This window comes from Amphiprion ocellaris, chromosome 23 (assembly GCF_022539595.1).
Source record: "Amphiprion ocellaris isolate individual 3 ecotype Okinawa chromosome 23, ASM2253959v1, whole genome shotgun sequence".
NCBI classification, from domain to species: Eukaryota; Metazoa; Chordata; class Actinopteri; family Pomacentridae; genus Amphiprion; species Amphiprion ocellaris.
Genome location: NC_072788.1, coordinates 25,008,874 through 25,028,228, shown reverse-complemented (window position 1 = coordinate 25,028,228; position 19,355 = coordinate 25,008,874). Strand labels below are relative to the sequence as shown.

Sequence of the window (19,355 nt, the reverse complement as noted above, 5' to 3'; positions counted from 1 at the left end):
TCTATTGATTCATGACTTATCAAAAATTAACTCTATTGATTCATGACTCATCAATTAAATCTATTGATTGATGACTCATCAATTATTAATTCTTTTAAACTTTCAACTTTTGGTATCTAAATATTTTTCTGTATTTTTAAATGAAAGAAATGAAAATGTTAGTAAAATGAAAAACCCTTAATGACCCCAAAATAATCAAAAAGACACAAAATTATCATAAAAAACACAAAAAAAAACACAAAATAACCAGAAAAATATGAGAAAAAAAATCTGACAAAACAACAGAATCAGCACTGATTTAATTTAATTATTTCTTTATATTTAATTTCAAATATTTTTTCTGTATTTTTTAAATCCAAGAAAATACGAATAAAATAATCAAAACAAACGATAATCTGCATGAGAAAAAATGTCATTTTTAATGATGCAAATATTGTTTTTCAAATTAAAACTGTAAAATCAAACAGAAAAGTCATTGTAATTTTAGATTTTTTTGACATTAAATCGTCTATTAAAACCCAACTAATAATAATATTTTCATTAAAACATATTTTGACACATTATCATTTCATTTCATTGGTTTTTCAATAGTTTAACACTTGAAAATACAAAATGAATGACATTAAAAGAGGTTTAGAAATCTATTTTAATTAAAGGAAACTTCTTGTATTTTTAGAAGATGTTTATTTTATTTTACTTTATTTTGGTGTTTTCTGTTCCCAGCTGTGTTTCTAAACTTTATTTAAGAGTGAGACCTCTGTCTGGACTCTAACGTGTTTTTAACGTGTTTTTAACGTGTGAATCGTCTCCAGACTTTGCCTCAGAGTGAGACCTCTGTCTGGACTGCAGAGAGGCGGAGCATCTGTTCCCTCAGAGGCTGCCCTCGGATCGACGGCCAATCACAGCTGTTGTCCAGGAAACAGACTCCGCCCCCCGCCTCATCGGCCAGAGCTCTCAACCAATCAGGGGCCCGGCTGAGGAAGACGGACGGGTGAAGCTCCGCCTCTTTGAGACTATCAGAATGAGTGAAAACGATAATGGAGTGACGACGAAACTCTGGACCCAAGAGAGCCTGAAAGAAACCAGAGGCTGACCAGAGACACAATATGACCATAAAACTACACAAAACTACATAAAATGACCACAAAACTACACGATATGAACACAAAATGACAGTTAAACTACATAACATGGACATTAAACTACAAAAAACAATCACAGAACTACACAAAATGACTACAACACAGACAAAATGATAACAAAACACACAAAATTACCATAAAACACACAAAATGACCACAAAATTCCACAAAATGACCACAAAAACAAATAAAATAACTACAAATACATGCTATTACACACAATATAACAACAAAACACACAAAATAGACGTGTGTCTGTGTGTGTGTCTGTGTGTGTAGGCGTGTGTGTGTAGATGCGTGTTAGTGTGTGTGTCTGTGTGTGTAGATGTGTGTGTGTGTGTGTGTGTGTGTGTGTGTGTGTGTCTGTGTGTGTGTGTAGATGTGTGTTAGTGTGTGTCAGTGTGTACCTCTGTGTGTTCCATCAGTTGTGTGTTTTCTTGCTGGTCCACTCTCACTACGATGACGATGACGTGCACGCCCTCAGGGCAGAGCTCGTGCACGGTGTGTGGGCGGGGCATGTGAGGGGGCGTGTCCACCACTCTGAGCAGCAGGTCAGACTCCGTGCCCTGACGTCTGAAGCACCGTGGAAACCTTCGGCTGAGGAGGTGACAGCTGGTCGTCATGGAGACGCCTCCGATGCAGACGCCTGTCTGGAACTCGTGTCCACCTGAGAATTCATTTATTATTTATTAATAAAAAATAAACGTCAAAATATAAAGAAAACCACTAAATCTGACCAATCAGAGCATTCCCCACGGAGCTCCTCCCACTCTGCCTGTCGCCTAGCAACAGCACGTTCAGTGTCAGGACGCTGCGCTGGTTGTCACCGTGGCAACCGAACCACCTGCTGAGGACATCAGGGGGTTCGCTTCCATGACAACAGCGCTCCATCTGTTTTAAATAAAGGTTTAACATGAATTCGACAACTAACAAACTACACAATATGACCATAAAACTACACAAAATGAGCACAAAACTACATAAAACTACGCAAAATGACCACAAAACTACACAAAACACACAAAATGACCACAAAACTACACAGAACTACACAAAATGAGCACAAAACTACACAAAATGACCAAAAAACTACACAATATGACCACAAAACTACACAATATGACCACAAAACTACAAAAAACTATACAAAACGACCACAAAATCACACAAAACTACACAAAATGACCACAAAATTACATAAAACTATGCAAAATGACTACAAAACTATACAAAACACAAAATGACAACAAAACTACAACAAACTACACAAAATGAGCACAAAACTACACAAAATGACCACAAAGCTACACAAAATGACCACAAAACTACATAAAACTATGCAAAATGACCACAAAACTACATAAAACTACGCATAATGACCACAAAACACACAAAATGACCACAAAACTACAACAAACCGCACAAAATGAGCACAAAACTGCCCAATATGAGCACAAAACTACACAAAATGAGCACAAAACTACATGAAATCAGCACAAAGCTACACAAAATGGGCACAAAACTACACAATATGACCACAAAGCTACACAAAATGACAACAAAACTACACAAAACTACACAAAATGATCACAATCACTGATTAATCACTGACCTCTGATCCCAGTCTTCACTGGCGTCGCTCTTCTTCCTCCAACTGGTTTAAATGGTCTTTAAAGCTGAATCTACGTTATAAACTGCAGCCAGTGGTTTTACCTGAGCAGGTGACACACACAGACACACACTTCCTGTCCTGGAGGATGTCAGAGGATGTTTCTATCTGGTTAAAGTTTAACTCGCCTGATCCTCATCTGCTGCTTTATGGGATCATAAACTGTCAGACAAGCAGCTGTGGGTAAAAGAAACACACAAAATAACTATGAAATAAACAAAAGATCAATAAAAACATAAAACAACTATAAAAACACACAGAATAACAATAAAACATGAAATAACTATAAAAATACACAAAATATCAATAAACATAAAATAACTATAAAAACACACAAAATAATTATGAAAACACAAAATAACTACTGAAACACACAATATAACAATAAAACACATAAAATACCTATAAAAACGCAGAAAATAACAATAAAAACACAAAATCGTCACATTTCAAACCTCCAGGACCGGCAGCAGGAAGTAGCAGCCGTAACCATAGCAACCGGGGAACCAGGAAGCAGCGTGACGAGGATGCAGATGAAGCTCAGTGTTATCTTTATGACCAGACACAAACCAGATGGCCTTCTATAAATATTAATGTTTCATTTAAGGTATGCTTTTATTCCAACTCAGCAGCTGCACAGAAGTTTCTATTAATCATGAAGCTGGTTTAAATTTATTTGGAGGAAAACTACATTAAATGTGTTTAAATGTGTTTAACTGTCGTTCAAATGTGTTTAAATTTCATTTAAATGTCGTTTAAATGTCATTTAAATGTCATTTAAATGTCATTTAAATGTGCTTAAATATTGTTTAAATGCTGTTTAAATGTGTTCAAATGTGTTTAAATGTCATTTAAATGCACTTAAATCTTTAAATGTGTTTAAATGCCCTTTAAATGTCCTTTAAATGTGTTTAAAAATCCTTTAAATGTCATTTAAATGTGCTTAAATGTGTTTAAATGTCATGTAAAGCGTTTTCTGGTTCTCCAGAGTTCTGCTGTGGAGGAAAACCATCTGTAGAAAAATATGTGAGAAGCAGCAGAATCAGATAAAATGTAAATGTTGACTTCATGGCTGGTTCTCATTAGAACCCACAGAATCCCCTCCTGGTTCTGGTCCAAACATCAGAACATGTTAGACTGTTTCTGAAGAGCGTTTGTTGATTTTAGGCAGCAGAAAACAGATGAATGTTCACTAAAACTGAAAAATAAAGGTCTTAAACAGTTTTTTTTAACATTCTGCTGTTATTCTATAGATTCTGTCAAATTAAATAGATGAAATTAACTAAAAATGTTTTTTCATAGCGTTTCAAACACTAAAAACTGTATAAAGTCCAGCACTAAAGCTAAACTATCTGATTCTAGATCAGCTCAGGGGGTAAAACTGCATGTTAGCAACAAGCTAACACTGCTAGCGGTGTGTTCTCAGCTTGTTTTTCCTGATGTTTGTTTTGATATTTTATATTTGGAATGACCAAATTTTGGTATTTGCTATTGTGGTTTGTTAGCAGCTAGCTTGTAGCAGCTGGTAGACAAGCTAACATGCTATTTTAGGCAGCAATGACATTCAGTTTCTGTTTAATGTTATTGTTGTGAGCTAGCAGCTAGCTTGTAGCAACTGGTTGACTAACACTGTAATGAATTTCAGCTGAAAGATGCTAGCTAGCTAAATCCAGCACTGAAGCTAAACTATCTAATTCTAGATAAGCCTTTTTAAATTAACCTATGCTAATGGGGTAATACCTTATGTTAGCAATAAGCTAGCATTTCTAGCTGTATGCTCTCAGCTTGTTTTCTTTAAATATTTAAATATATTATGCTTTCTAGTACTATAACCTTCCTGATATTTGTGTTTTTGGCACCTAGCTTGTAGCAGCTGACACACAAGGTAAAATCCTGTTTTAGGCAGTAGTGACGTTCAGCTTCTATTTGATGTGTTATTGTTGTGTGCTAGCAGTTAGCGTGTAGCAACTTTTTTTAAATTAACCCAAACTATACTTATTTTGGCAATGAGCTAACTTTGCTATTGGTGTGTAGCTTGTAGCAACTGGTGGACTTACATTGGAATAAATTTAATCTGTTTAAATTCTTTAGCTGTTAGCTAGGTAGCCTACCTGTTATATAGCAGCAAACAACTGATCTCTCAGTTGCTACAAGCTAGCTGCTAGTAATAAAAGTAAGAGATTAAATACAAAATGGCCTCCATGTGTGGACATTTTTCTTTATCAAAGAGTAAAACTAAAATCTAAATGATTTTAACTTCATGTTAAACCTTTAACCAGACATTGGAGTATGTTAGGTTTAAAAATACAACATTAGATTTATACGTAGGAAACTTTTTAAATCATGAACCACCTCCTTAGACTTCATATTGACACAAAATAAACAAATAATTACACCGACATTCATGAAATAATCCTACCAAAATAAAAGCAGCCTGAGAGGCGACTTTTCAGTTTTTAATTTGTTTTTAAAAGACGTCCATCACCTCATGTTTATAGCCGATCAACTCCAAATTAACATTTTTAACATTCTACATTTATCTGAATAAACGTGAACAACACCAACATGAACCGGTCAGAAGTCAGCTGTTTCCTCCGTGGAAGGTTTTCACATTAAAGGTCCAGTTTGGGGAGTTTTAATGAATTTTAAACATCCTTAGTTTCATGTAAATGAGCTTTAACACTCATCAGAGCTCCTTTTCAGGTTGACTTCTAAGAACTGCTTTCAGTTTACCAGTTTTAATCAACCATAAGATCTTATTTTGAAGCCAGTTTCATCTGATGTGACTTTAATAACAGTGTTGATCCACGTTTCCTGTGTTTTAACAGTTAAAATACACGTCAGACGCTTTCTATGTTGGGTTATTCCATCTCAAATGATCAGGATCCTTCTGTTAACCATCTCTGATTAGCTTGAGACTTCATTATAAACTGTAGATATTTAAAATATTAAAAATATCTTCATCCTAATATTCAAAGAACCAGTCTAAAACCCCAGAACTCAACAAAAAATGTTAGTTTTCATGGTACAATTCGTCAAAAACTGCTAAATAGGTTATGGAAATTAAACAAAAATAACATTTCTAACACATATTTTATATTATAAAGTTATTCTATATGATTAGTTTTGTATTATTGTGACATCCAGCTACATATGATGAAGACAATTTCATGAGTCGATTCTGTGTGATTAATAAATTATTTAAATACTGAAAATTTCATTTTTTTCCCCTTAATAGTTCCTAAAGTGTTGTTGTTCAAACACATTTCCTTGAAATATTGATATTTATTACCCTTTCTACTTCTTTAACTCCCTGATATTTGGTTTAGTCAATGACCACATTATGCTGGAATGGCGGCCATTTTGTATTTGCTGTTGCTGTTTGTTAGCAGTTAGCTTGTAGCAGCTAGTAAACAAGCTATCATCCTATTCTAAGCTGTGGTGACACAGTTGCTATTCATTTAGTTTCCATTTTAACCTGTATCGTTGTATGCTAGCAGTTAGCTTGAAGAAAATGGCTAGTGGACGAACACTGTACAAAAAATAAGTTGTTAAAATAATTCAGATGTTAGCTAGCTAGCTAACCAGTTATATACCAGAAAGCAACTAGTCTCATGGTTGCGACACGCTAGTTAGTTGCTAACTAACAACTTGTAATAGTGAGGGTTTGAAATAAATGTCAGTATTTTAAGGAAATCAGTGGAAAGCACATAAGTAAGATGCTAACTTGATGCTAACATGCTTTCTATCACACCCAATTAGACACAGTTTAATTTAAACAGACTGAACTTTTGTCAGCATGTAGGAGCTAATAGCTAACATGCTGTTTTAGGCAGTAATGACATTCAGCTTCTATTTGACGTGTTTTTGTTGTGTGCTAGTAGTTAGCTTGTAGCAAGCTCTGGATTAACATAGAAATAAATTCAATCTATTGAAGTTATTTAGATGTTAGCAAGCTAGCCTACCAATTAGGAACAAATCTCTCAGTTACTGCAAGCTAGCTGCTGGCAATAAAATAATCCTAAGGACAACTGCTGTGGTTTAGCCTTTGTAGCTTTTTTGTTTGACCAACAAGTAGAAGGATAGAAGATTAGCATACAAAGCTATGTTCATTTAAAGTATTTTTCAAACATTTCAAACACCCAAATTTCTAAAATCCAGAGCTCAAGCTAAACCATCTAATTGTGGGGCAGTTGTTTTTTAATTAACCCAAGCTAAGGGATAATACTTTCTGTTGTGAACATTGCTAGTGGTGTGTTCTTAGCTTGTTTTCTTGAAATATTTAAATGTATTACCCTTTCTAGTAGTATAACTCTGTGATATTTGTGTTTGTTAGCAGTTAGCTTGTAGCATTAGACAAGCTTCTATACTGTTTAAAGCGGTAATAAAATTCAGCTTCTATTTGATGTGTTACTGTTGTGTGCTAGCAGTTAGCTTGTAGCAGCTGGTGGACTAGCACTGTAATAGATTTAAGATATATATGAAGCTTAAATCTCACAAATGTCTTAATAAATATCCACATTTTATGACGTTAAAGCACCAGGCAGATCAGAGAAGGTCAGGATGTAATGAGCCCACTGTGGTTTTATTTGACTACATCCCATAATTCCTGCTGCTGGAGGCTGAAACCTCAGACAGGCTTCAGGTTTTCAGGTGTAAATGAGGCCAAACCGGATTTCAAAGTGGTTTCTCTTCGTCTAGACGCTGAGGAGGAAACCAGAAACAGTTTCACATCCTGCTCCGCCTGACAGGAAGCTAATTAGCATTAGCAGACACTGGGGAGGGGGCGGGGCTTCTTCCACAGGTGAGAACAGGTGAGATCCGCCTGTTTGTTTGTCCTCTATGTTCATTTTTTCTGGCAGAGGTGAAGCCTCGTCTTCGCTGAGGAAGACGAGGACATTTGGCCGGAGGAGTGGCGGGACGAAGCGAACTTGGACTTAGCGGCAGCGTCCATCAGCGAGGGGGAGGAGGACGAGGAGGCCAGAGACGGCGGCTGGGAGTCGGGTCCTCGCAGCGTCCGGCAGGTGAGTCCGTCCCCGCAGGAGCAGCGCTGGAACAGCTCCAGGCCGCGGGTCCCTTTGTGGCGGTGTCGCGTACAAACCTGTCCCTCCTGCAACACCGGCTTGCAGATGCGAGCCCAGAAGTGTCGAGCGCAGCAGGAAGAGTCGGGGCAGTCGGACGAGCGAAGACACGGATCTCCTACCCGACCTGCAGCAGAAACAACAGGTAAGACCAGCACTACAGCCACAACACCTTCTCCCACATCAGTCCGCTTCATTTAGCAAAGACTAGCAGGCTAATACGTTATGTTAGCGACAAGCTAACACTGCTAGTGGTGCATTTTTAGCTGTTTAACTTGAAATATTGACATTTACTACCGTTTCTAGCACCATAACTCCCTGATATTTGGTATTGTGAACAGACACATTGTAGATTTGCTGTTGTTGTTTGTTAGCAGCTAGCAAGCTAACATCCTATTTCAAGCTGAGGTGATGCTGTTGTTCTTCATTTAGTTAACTTGTAGCAACTGGTCAACTAAACTGTAATAAATTTCAGCTGGTACATTTATTTAGATGCTAGCTAGCTAGCTAGCCCACTACTTGTAACATTCTGCATGCTAGGTAAACCATCTAATTCAAGGTAATTAACCTACACTAATGGGTTAATGCCTTATGCTAGCAACAACTAACATTGCTAGTGGTGTGTTCTCTGCGTGTTTTCTTTGAATTTTTAAATATATTACTGTAACGGAGCGCCTCTAAATGCCCGTCACTCTTAAGCCCTGTGCGCCTTTTCTCCTCTCGGCGGCTCCGGAGGGGGCGGGGTGCAAGAGCGCACCGCGCTCCATTGTTCTCACAGCGCGCGCTGAGAAACTGTTTGCCGGGATCGCCCGCACGTTGCCCGGCCCTGGACTTATAAACTGCCCTTCATAATCCTCCCCATATCTGGACTCACCTCTTCCCTGTTGTAACGCATCGAGGGTGCACACTCGGCGCCTACACGTCTCCCCTCACCAAGCACACCCGGACAATAACACTCACCTCTCAATGACTGTGCAGCCTCTGTGTCGTGGGCCAAACAGAGGCGCTTCCGGCTGTGGGATAAATGGGGCAAGTGGCGCGCAATGAGGCCACCATGTGACCTGGACTTTCCCATTTTCCGGTTCTGTAGTTATTTTGTGGTTTATTATGTTTGTTGTTTCAGTTACCATAAGTTGGGTAATTTGTTTTGTGTAATTTTGGTTTAATTGTATTCTGGATTTTGCTCTTCCTTATGGTTATTTTTGCCTTTTCTTATTTACCCCCCCTACAAGTAACTTTTGGTTTGCCCGGGGGAGGGGCTGGGGGGTATATATAGGGGCCCTGAGTTGAACAGGGGGGGAGTTTTGGTGCTGGAGGTTCTCTTGGTGATGTGGCTGCCTGCTGTAAGGTTCAAGCTCTCTGTAAATACTTCTGTTTTTTTTTCCTGCTGTGTCCACCAGTTTTTTTGCACTGTAAATATGTATATACACTTTTAAAGGATTTGGTGCAAATAAAAAAAAAATCACTGTTTTTGGAACTTTTCGGCCTTGCCATCATTTTTATAACTTTTTTTTAAAACGAACCCGTGACAATTACCCTTCCTAACACTATAACTCCCTGAAGTTTGTGTTTCTAGCAGCTAGCTTGTAGCAGCTAGTAGACAAGCTACATCCTGTTTTTGGCAGTAATGACATTCAGCATCTAATTGATGTTTTATTGTTGCGTGCTAACAATTAGCTTGTAGCTACTAACACTGTACTGTTCCAGCTGAAAGATGCTAGCTAGCTAGCCTACCTGTTGTAACATTCAGCGCTAAAGCTAAGCCATCTAATTCTAGATAAGCCTTTTTTAATCAACCCAAGCTAGTGGGATATTACCAAGCTAACATTGCTAGTGTTGTCTTCTCAGTTTGTTCTCTTGATATTTAAATACATTAAATTATGTCTATTAAAATTATTTAGATGCTAGCTAGCTGGCCTACCTGTTGCAACATTCAGCGCTAAAGCTAAACCATCTGATTCTAGATAAGCCTTTTTTAATCAACCCAAGCTAATGGGATAATACTTTATGATCGCAACAAGCTAACATTGCCAGTGGTGTGTTCTCTGCTTGTTTTCTTTAAATATTGAAATTTATTAGTTTTGAGTACTATAAATCCTTGATATTTGTGTTTTTAGCAGCTAGCTTGCAGCAGCTGGTAGATAAGCTAACGTGCCATTTTGGGCCGCAGTGACATTCAGCCTCTATTTGATGTTTTATTGTTGTGTGCTAGCAGTTAGCTTATAGCAATTGATGGACAAACATAGTAATTCATTTCAGCTGGTGTTAGCTTCCTTACCTGTTGTAATATTCAGCGTTAAAGCTAAGCCGTCTAATTCTAGATAAGCATTTTTAAATTAACCCTAGCTAATGGGGTAATACCTTATGCTAGCAACAAGCTAAGTTTAGTTGTTATATGCTCTCAGCTTGTTTTCTTTAAATCTTTCAATATATTACCCTTATAATATCCTGATATCCATGCTTATTAGCAGCTAGCTTGTAGCAGCCGGTGGACTAACATAATACTAAATTAAATCTGTTGAAATTATTCAGATGTTAGCTAGCTAGCCTACCTGTTGTAACATTCAGCGCTAAAGCTAAACATCTATTTCTAGATAAGCCTTTTTTAATTAACCCAACCTAACAGGCACCACAAGCAACAAGCAACATACAACTATGCTTGCTGGTTGTATGTCCTCAGCTTGTTTTCTTTGAATATTTAAATATATTACCCATTCTAATACTACATTTCCCTGATATTTCTGTTTTTAGCAGCTAGTTTGTAGCAGCTAAGACAAGCTAACACGCTATTTTAGACAGTAGTGATATTCAGCTTCTGTTTCACGTGTTGCTGTTGTGTGCTAGCAGTTAGCTTGTAGCAACTGGTGGACTAACATAGTAATAAATTTACATGTTAGCAAGCTAGCCTACCAGTTAAATAGCAAGAAGCAGCTAATCTCTCAGTTGCTTCAAGCTAGCTGCTAGCAATAACAGCAGCAGATCGAATACACAATTTTACTTCACCAAAGAGCAAAATTCAAATCTAAATGATCCATAGCGACAACTTTTCATCTCATGCTACACGACCAAAAATTTGTGGACACCTGAACATGATGTTAAACTTTGCTGGTGGCATGTTTTTAGCGTGTTTTCTTGAAATATTTACATAAATTAGCCTTTCTAACTCTATAACTCCATGATTTTTGTGTTTGTTAGCAGCTAGCTTGTAGCTGCTAGTGGTCATAACACTGTAATGAATGTAGGCAGACTCACCTTTACCTGAGGCTCCGCCCACCGCGGCCCCGCCTCTCTTCCTCCATCGTTTGTTTGAGGACATCAGACCTCCATCAGAGTCGGGGATCCTCTGAGACGTGAACGAGTCGATGACAGGAACGCAGATATCTGCGGCAGAAACACAGAAAAGAAGAAGAAAATACTTTCAGTCTGACTTTCAGGATTTATTTTGTTTGTTTCTCATCAAACTTTAAAACAGGCGGGTTTGAAACGTGTGTTAACTTTTTAAATAGCACCAAAGTGACATGATTTATGAGCTAGAAACTGTAAAACCGATGGATAGCTGCAGATTTCCGACGGTCTGTGAACTACTCATCTAGAAAATAGAACCAAATCTGAGTTTAAAATCGACACATTTCACCAAAAACACGTCTCATTCAAGAATTCACCAAAAATAAATTAAATGCACCAAAACAGATTCAGTAAAAAAATAAAAATTCTGTGATCTTTTCTGCAGCCATGAAGCCATGATTGACTCAGCTGTGACTGACGGGCATTGGACAAAAATTCATGAAGTTTTCAGCTGAACTGCAGGAAGTGTTTCCACAGAACCAGTATGATGAACGTATGGAGAGAATAAAATAGGAACACATCTGTGGTATATGAAGCCGACGTGTTTTTCCCAGCGTTTTAACATGCAAACACGCTGACATGTTGATTCCAGGTGGTTTACAATTTTTCCAATAAATCATTTTTTAATCCTCCTGTTGTCTTCATTTACAGGCACCAAAAAATATTGTTTCCTTTTCTGAAAAAAAATTCCAAAAATTCAGCAAAAAAAATCCCCCAAATTTCTAAATATTTGCAAAACTTTCAGGAAGAAAATTGTAAAAATTCCTTTAAAAATTTCCCTTAAAAGTAAAAAAAAAACTTTTAAAAAATCGCCCAAATTTGGCAAGAAAATTCTTGTAAATATTTTCAAAAAATGAGTGAAAATCTTCAAAAAAAATCCTAAAAATATCTAAAGTGATTCTATATATATCAGTAAAACTTCTAATGTTTTCTTTAAGAACATTCACATAAAATTTTATGTGAATGTTCTTAAAGAAACCTTTTTTAAAATTTCTTTTTTTCCACAAAAAATGTTCAGAGATTTCCCAAAAATGTTGAAAATGTGGACATCAGAAGTTTCACTGTGAAAATATATATTTTTGCTACATTTTCAAACTTTAAAACGAATCAATTTTGACCCGCAGGACGATACGAGGGTTAAAAAAACTGCCTTTTTCAGTATTTTTTCTGGTTTCTGTCACTAAATAAATCAAATTCAGTTCAATTTATTTATATAGCGCTAGTTACATGTCAAATAGTCTCAAGATGCTTTCCAGAACCCATATGCCTGAACCTGTGTCCTTCTGCACTAAAAGTCATTTCTCTCTCCGTCTTCATGTTGTTTTGTTTCCTAGAGCTGCAGGAATTTGACAAAAAAGAGAGAGAGGAACTGAAAAACACCCAGAAACTCCTTTTAAAAGCCATTTAAATGCAACCTGATTAACAGGAGCAAAAAAAATGCCCTGAAAAAGAGCTGCTCTGAGGAATGTTTACACAAATGAGGCTTAAAGTCACTGAAAAATGACTTTATTTCACGTATATTACGTCTCACATACTGTTGCTGCAGCTGTTGCCGGGGCAACACATGCTGTCTCTATGGCAACGCCTCTTCCTCCGGCGGCAGGCCTGGCAGCGGGAATGGGCGGGGCCTCTGGTGGAGGCGTGGCAGAAGCTTCCCTCGCTGCACTCCAGGTCGCTCATGCACTGGAAGAGCTGCAGGGAGTCGGAATAAAAGGCAGAGTGAGACGTCGTACCGGAGACCAGAGATCAATTTATAAAAATTTTTTCTTGCCAATAAAGTTTTGTAGTGTTAAAAAACTGCTGCTAATGAAATTTTGTGAAATTTAGTCCTGCTAATAAAGTTTTAAAGCATTTCAGTTGTGTCAATAAAGTTTTGAAACATTGCAACAATTCTTCTAATAAAGTTTTTAGATTTTAACGGTCTTGCCGATAAAGTTTTCAAACATTTCAGTCCTCCTGATGACGTTTTGCTGCATTAAAACTGTTCTGCTAATAAAGTTGTGAAACAGTTTCAGTCATGTTGATAAAGTTTTAAGCATTTTAATCTTGCCAATAAAGTTTCTAAACACAGAGCACTGCTGATAAAGTTTTGAAAGATTTTAGGTCTTGTTGATAAAGTTTTCAAAATTTTTTTGCCTGGTCAATAAAGCTGAAAACATTTTAGCCGTACAAACTGTGTTAATAAAGTTTTGAAAGATTCTAAGTCGTGTTAATAAAGTTTTGAAAGATTTTTTGTCCTGTCAATAAAGTTTATTAGTCGCATTATGTTTTTATAATGTTATGTTTTAAAACTTTATTGGCAGGACTAAAATCTTTCAAAACTTTATTAGCACAGTTGTTACGTGTAAAAATTTATTCATACGACTAAAATGTTTTAAAGTTTCAGATATTGTTGATAAAGTTTTAAAAAATTTGGTTGTATGAATAAAGTTTTACACATATTTACAGTCATGCTAATAAAGTTTTAAACATTGCTAATAAAGTTTTCAGACATTTTGTGTTGGTCTGAGATGAACTTCTGTTTCCTCTCTAGTTTGTGTTTTGCTGCCAGATTTTCAGTATTTTTTGTGTTTTTATCACGTTTTTTTTTAGTTTTTTTTCCTCCTGTAATCAGTGATGATGATCAGCAGTGATTGATTATTATTAATATTATTGATTATTGGAGGTGTATCGATCACCATCAGGTCAGAAGTCAGTATTATTATTATTATTATTATTATTATTATTATTATTATTATTATTATTATTATTATTATTATTATTATTGATTATTGACAGTTATTGATCACCATCAGGCCAGAAGTCATTGATTATTATTATTATTATTATTATTATTATTATTATTATTATTATTATTGATTATTGACAGTTATTGATCACCATCAGGCCAGAAGTCATTGATTATTATTATTATTATTATTATTATTATTATTATTATTATTATTATTATTATTATTATTATTATTATTATTATTATTATTATTATTGATTATTGACAGTTATTGATCACCATCAGGCCAGAAGTCATTGATTATTATTATTATTATTATTGATTATTAACAGTTATTGATCACCATCAGGCCAGAAGTCATTGATTATTATTATTATTATTATTATTATTATTATTATTATTATTATTATTATTATTATTATTATTATTATTATTATTATTATTATTATTATTATTATTATTATTATTATTATTATTGATTATTGACAGTTATTGATCACCATCAGGTCCACTCTGGGCTCCCAGCTGCTCCGGTTCCTCGGTAGAACCTCGTCCTCCTGGATCACCACCGTCCTGATGGAGTTCAGCTGAACCCGAGCCTCAGAGCCCACCAAGACCAGGACCAGGACCAGGACCAGGACCAGAACCAGTACTGAGAGACGGGTCATAGCTGGAAACAAATAAACAAATAAACAAATAAACAAACAAAACATGTAAACAATGAAGCAAAAATAAACTTGACACTGAAAAAAATAAATAAAATAGATATTATTTATATTATTTCATGTAGATATTATTTACAGAATGATTTAATTTAATAAATAAACACACATATATATATATATATGATCAAAAATTTTAAAATCTAATTTATTGTTTATTTATTTTATGATGTTTATTTATTATATTTTAACAAATGTAAAAAAAATATTTCTGTGATTTTATTGGATTTTTAAATTTTGGTAATTGAACAAAAAGGGGGGAAATATTTGTAAAATAATCACCAAAAAAAGAAATTGTTTTAGTGGACATTATTTACTTTTTTGATTTTGTTTCTAGGATTTTACTTGATATTATGTGGAATTTAACAAAAAGGGAAATTCTGTGAAATAAAAATTAAATTACATTTAACAACTACCAAAGAGGCAGATTTTATTCACAGAGAAATCGAAAAAAATCTGCTAAAAAAATCAGCACAAAATACTAATACTGATAATAAAGAGATGTTTGAATACTGTAAAATGAAAAATGAAAAACAAAGAGTGAAAACATCAACTATTATTATAAAGCTGAACGAAATTAAACTTTATTTCTGTAGATAAATGAGTGAAAAATGTCATTTTCACTCTATCTACAGAAATAAAGTTGAATTCTAATTCTATTAGTTCTAAACAGTGACTAAACAACTAAAAATCATCACAAAATGGCTACAAAGAGACACAAAAATGACTAAAAACAGACCTAAAATCATCACAAAACAACTGAAAACAGACAGAAAATGACCACTAACAGATGCAAAACAATTAATCTACACAAAATGACACAAAAGAGACACAAAATGGCCATTAACGGGCGTAAAGCTATGAAAAGTGACAAAAATCACAAAAAGCAGACAGAAAACAACAAGAAATAGACACAAAATGACCAAAAATGTGCAAAAACAGACACAAAACAACTAAAAATAAACACAAAATGATACAAAGAGACACAAAATGGCCACTAACAGATGCAAAGTAATGAAAAAATAGACACAAAATGCCAAAAAAATAACTGAAAACAGACATGAAATCACCAGAAAGAGACACAAAGCCACAGTGTGTCTCTTTGTCACAGCCAAAAGTGACAAAAATGACCAGTAAAGAAATTCAGAAATGGAAAAAAATCATTAAAATATCAAGTGTTCATTCTTTTGCAAATTTTAATCATAAAGTTAAAGTCTATTTCTGAAGAAATAAACTTTAATTGTACCAAAGACTGAACAATAATTAGCAAAAACTCAGATTTCTGTTGTTATTTCTAGTTGTTTAAATGCAGTTGTCTGTAAATTAAAGCATTTTTCGGTGATTTTGTTTTTTAAAGCGTAAAAATAGTAAAAATCTACACTTTAAAGGCCTCTTTCTTCTCTCTGCGTGTTTAACTTGAGTAAATCTCTATTTTTACGGTTTTAAAACTCAATATTCCACCTTATTTTCAGTCATTGATCCTAAATCTTTGGTAGAATTGAAGCTTTCGGGACTGAACAGCAGAAATAAACTCACCTCCTCGATGATTGTTCGGTAAAACCGGAGCTCAGGTCGGTAAATCCGGTGATAAATCCGGTGTTTCTGCTAAAGAACCAGAATCTCTCCGCTGCTTTATAAGCTGCAGACACGGACACGCGCGGCACGCCCACAGTGCGCGGCCGCATCGATACCGGCGCGGCCCCGCCCCCCTCCTCCTCCATCGATACGTCCAGGTGAGTCTACCTGAGAGACTGAAGCTTCCAGCTGCTTTTATCTCATTATTCAGGCTAGAATTTATTGTTTTTAATGACTTTTTATCCTGTTTGTTAAATTTCAGAGTAAAATCGCAGAAAAACAGATTAAAACTGTAAATAATGTCAATAATATAATTAATTCTTTTGACCATAAAACTGGACAACTTTCAATTTAACTTTATTTTATTTTAGGTCATTTAATTTAATTCATTTTAATACAAGTTAATTGAATTTTGTTTTATTTAATTTGTATGTTATTTTAACTACATTTTCTCTTATTTAACTTTATTTTATAGCATTTAATTTAATTTTATATTATCTTAATTTTATTTTTTAATTTAATTATTTTGATTTTATTTTATATTATTTAATTTAATTTAACTTTAGCCATTTTATTTTATTTTATATTATTTCATTTCATTTCATTTCATTTTAATTATTTAAATTTTATTTATATTATTTCATTTCTTTTACTTTTATTTTAATTATTTTTATGTCATTTTATATCATGTAATTTTATTTTATTTTATTTAACTTTATTTGAATAAAATTTGTTATTTAACTTGATTTTATTTTAGATCATTTGATGTAATGTGATTTTACATTATTTCATTTTATTTTATGTAACTTAATTTAACTTAATTTAATGCGGCTTTATTTTATTTTATATAATTTAATTTAATCTTATTTTATCTGTATTTAAGTCAGCTGTCAGTTTATGCACATTGAAGTTATTTTTATCTGTAATTTAATAACCAAATAGAAAATGTGAGGAAAACAAAAATAAAAATTAATAAATTGATCAAAAAACTTTTTTATGTCTGTGATTTTATTGGACGTTTTCTTCAATTTAGCCTCTAAGAGAAACTAATAAAATAACCGCTAATAAATAAAAAGAACCAGCAGATCTTTTATTTATATTTCAGATTATTTCTTGAACAATTTTCCTGATGATGTGGAATTTAGCAAACAAGGAAAATCTGTAAAATTATTAGAAATTGTTAATAAACAAAAGAATAATGTTAAAAACTATTAAAACATTTCAGAGCATTGAAAAAAGACAATAAAACTGTGAAAAGACATTAAAATATGCAAAAGAGACACAAAATGATGCAAAAGAGACACAAAATGATCACTGACAAATGCAAAATTACAAAAAAAATGACTACAGTGACTAAAAATAGTAATAGAATCACCACAAAATAACTGAAAACAGACACCAAAGCAACAAAGAGACACACAACAACCCAAAATTGACAATAATAACCAAGAACAGATGCAAAGAGATGAAAAAGTGACAAAAAAGACAGAAAATCACCACAAAAAGACACAAAATGACCAAGAAATGAGTGAAAACAGACACAAAATGGCTACAAAGAGACAAATAATGACAAAAAAAGACATTATTGATCCAAAAAAGACACAAAACAACCACAAAATGATGTAAAACTGCAAATAATTGTTGTAATACTTCACCATGAGTAAACACTTTCTCCTCTCTGCTGGGATCTGATGACTTTTATCTTCATGACTGACCTTCAGAGTTTCACTGCTCAGATGGAAGATAAGATAAACACACACACTAACACACACTCTGCACAGACACACACACACTAACACACACAGACACACACACACTAACAGAGCGACAGCAGCTCCACATCATCCAGTTCATCTGAATAAACAACCAGAGAAGAAAGAAAAGAAAACAGTGGAAAGGTTTTTATTTCCACGTAGAGTTTAAAAGAGCAGCAAGAAAACACAACATGACTCCACAAAAATACACTTTAACACAAAGACACACAACATGAACAAAAACCACCGACAGGATGAGAAAAAAGGTACGACAAAACCACAGTAAAGAGACAAAGTGACCACAAAGAGATGGAAAACAACAAAAAGACACAAAATTAACGCAAAGAGAGACAAAATTAACACAAAGACACAAAATTAACAGACAAAATTAACACAGACACAAAATGACAACAAAGAGACACAAAATTAACACAAAGAGACACAAAACTGAAAAAGAGAAAGAAAACGTATTAGAAGATGACAGAAACTGACAAATAGACACAAAATGGTTTAAAAAAAGACACAAAATGGTTTTAAAAAAGGACAAAATTATTTTAAAAAGACAAAATGACTAAAATAGACACAAAATAATTAAAAAAAGACACAAAATGATTTTAAAATGATACAAAATGGTTTAAAAAAAGACCCAAAATGACTAAAAATAGACACAAAATGACTTTAAAGAGACACAAAATGACTTTAAATAGACACAAAATGCAGTTCCAGTTAGTGTTCCTACAACTCCCATGGTGCATTTCAGCCAGACACAGGAAGTAAAGGAGGTTAAGATGAAGCCAAGAGAAGAATTCAGTGTGTTTGTGTTCAACTAGTGTCACTTTCTGCTCATTTTCACTCTATTTTTGATCAAGTTTGTTTTTTGGCTAATTACATTAATTTTGTGTCACTTTTTTCATTGTTTGTCTATGTTCATTGTGTATCTCTTTTGGTGGTTTTGTGTCATTTTTTGCTCATTTTCAGTCTCTTTTTGTTCATTTTGTGTCTTTTTTTGCTATTTTTTTCCCTTTTTGCTCATTTTGTGTTTCTGTTGGTTTTATGTCTGTTTTTGTTTTTGTGTCTCTTTGTTGTCAAGTTTTGTTGCTTTCCATTCATTTTGTGTCTCTTTTTGCTAATTTTGAATCTTTTTTTTGTTCATTTGTGTTTCTTTTTGGGTCTCTTTTTTCATTTCTTGTCTTTCTCTGTTAATTTTTTGTCATTTTTTGTTCATTTTGCATCTATTTTTGTTTATTTTGTGTCTCTGTGTAGTTTCTTCTTTCATTTTCTGTCTTTTCTTTCTGCTTCCACAGCATCTATTTAAACTGAACTCTACAGAAGAGAA

The 19,355-nt window shown here is 34.3% G+C and overlaps 2 protein-coding genes across 3 annotated transcripts; both read right to left on the bottom strand.

The window, feature by feature from the left end:
- Window positions 1-401: 401 nt before the first annotated feature.
- On the bottom strand, window positions 402-5,077 carry LOC111562760 (GTPase IMAP family member GIMD1). Its single transcript, XM_023261473.3, has 4 exons — window positions 2,755-5,077; window positions 1,880-2,033; window positions 1,550-1,809; window positions 402-1,072 (listed from the first exon to the last, which is right to left on the bottom strand). The coding sequence occupies exons 2-4, from the start codon at window positions 2,031-2,033 to the stop codon at window positions 821-823; spliced, it is 666 nt and encodes a 221-aa protein (XP_023117241.1). The 5' UTR covers window positions 2,755-5,077; the 3' UTR covers window positions 402-820.
- Window positions 5,078-7,369: 2,292 nt separating this feature from the next.
- LOC111562756 (dickkopf-related protein 2-like) lies at window positions 7,370-18,392 on the bottom strand. Of its 2 annotated transcripts, none has more exons than XM_055007890.1 (5): window positions 17,921-18,392; window positions 14,469-14,638; window positions 12,773-12,929; window positions 11,145-11,273; window positions 7,370-8,019 (listed from the first exon to the last, which is right to left on the bottom strand). In XM_055007890.1, exons 2-5 carry the CDS (start codon window positions 14,634-14,636, stop codon window positions 7,658-7,660), a joined length of 816 nt encoding a protein of 271 aa, XP_054863865.1. In that variant the 5' UTR covers window positions 14,637-14,638; window positions 17,921-18,392; the 3' UTR covers window positions 7,370-7,657. The 2 variants fall into 2 exon arrangements, with proteins under 2 accessions (XP_054863865.1, XP_054863864.1); XM_055007889.1 differs by lacking the exon at window positions 17,921-18,392 and adding an exon at window positions 16,227-16,445.
- Window positions 18,393-19,355: the final 963 nt, after the last annotated feature.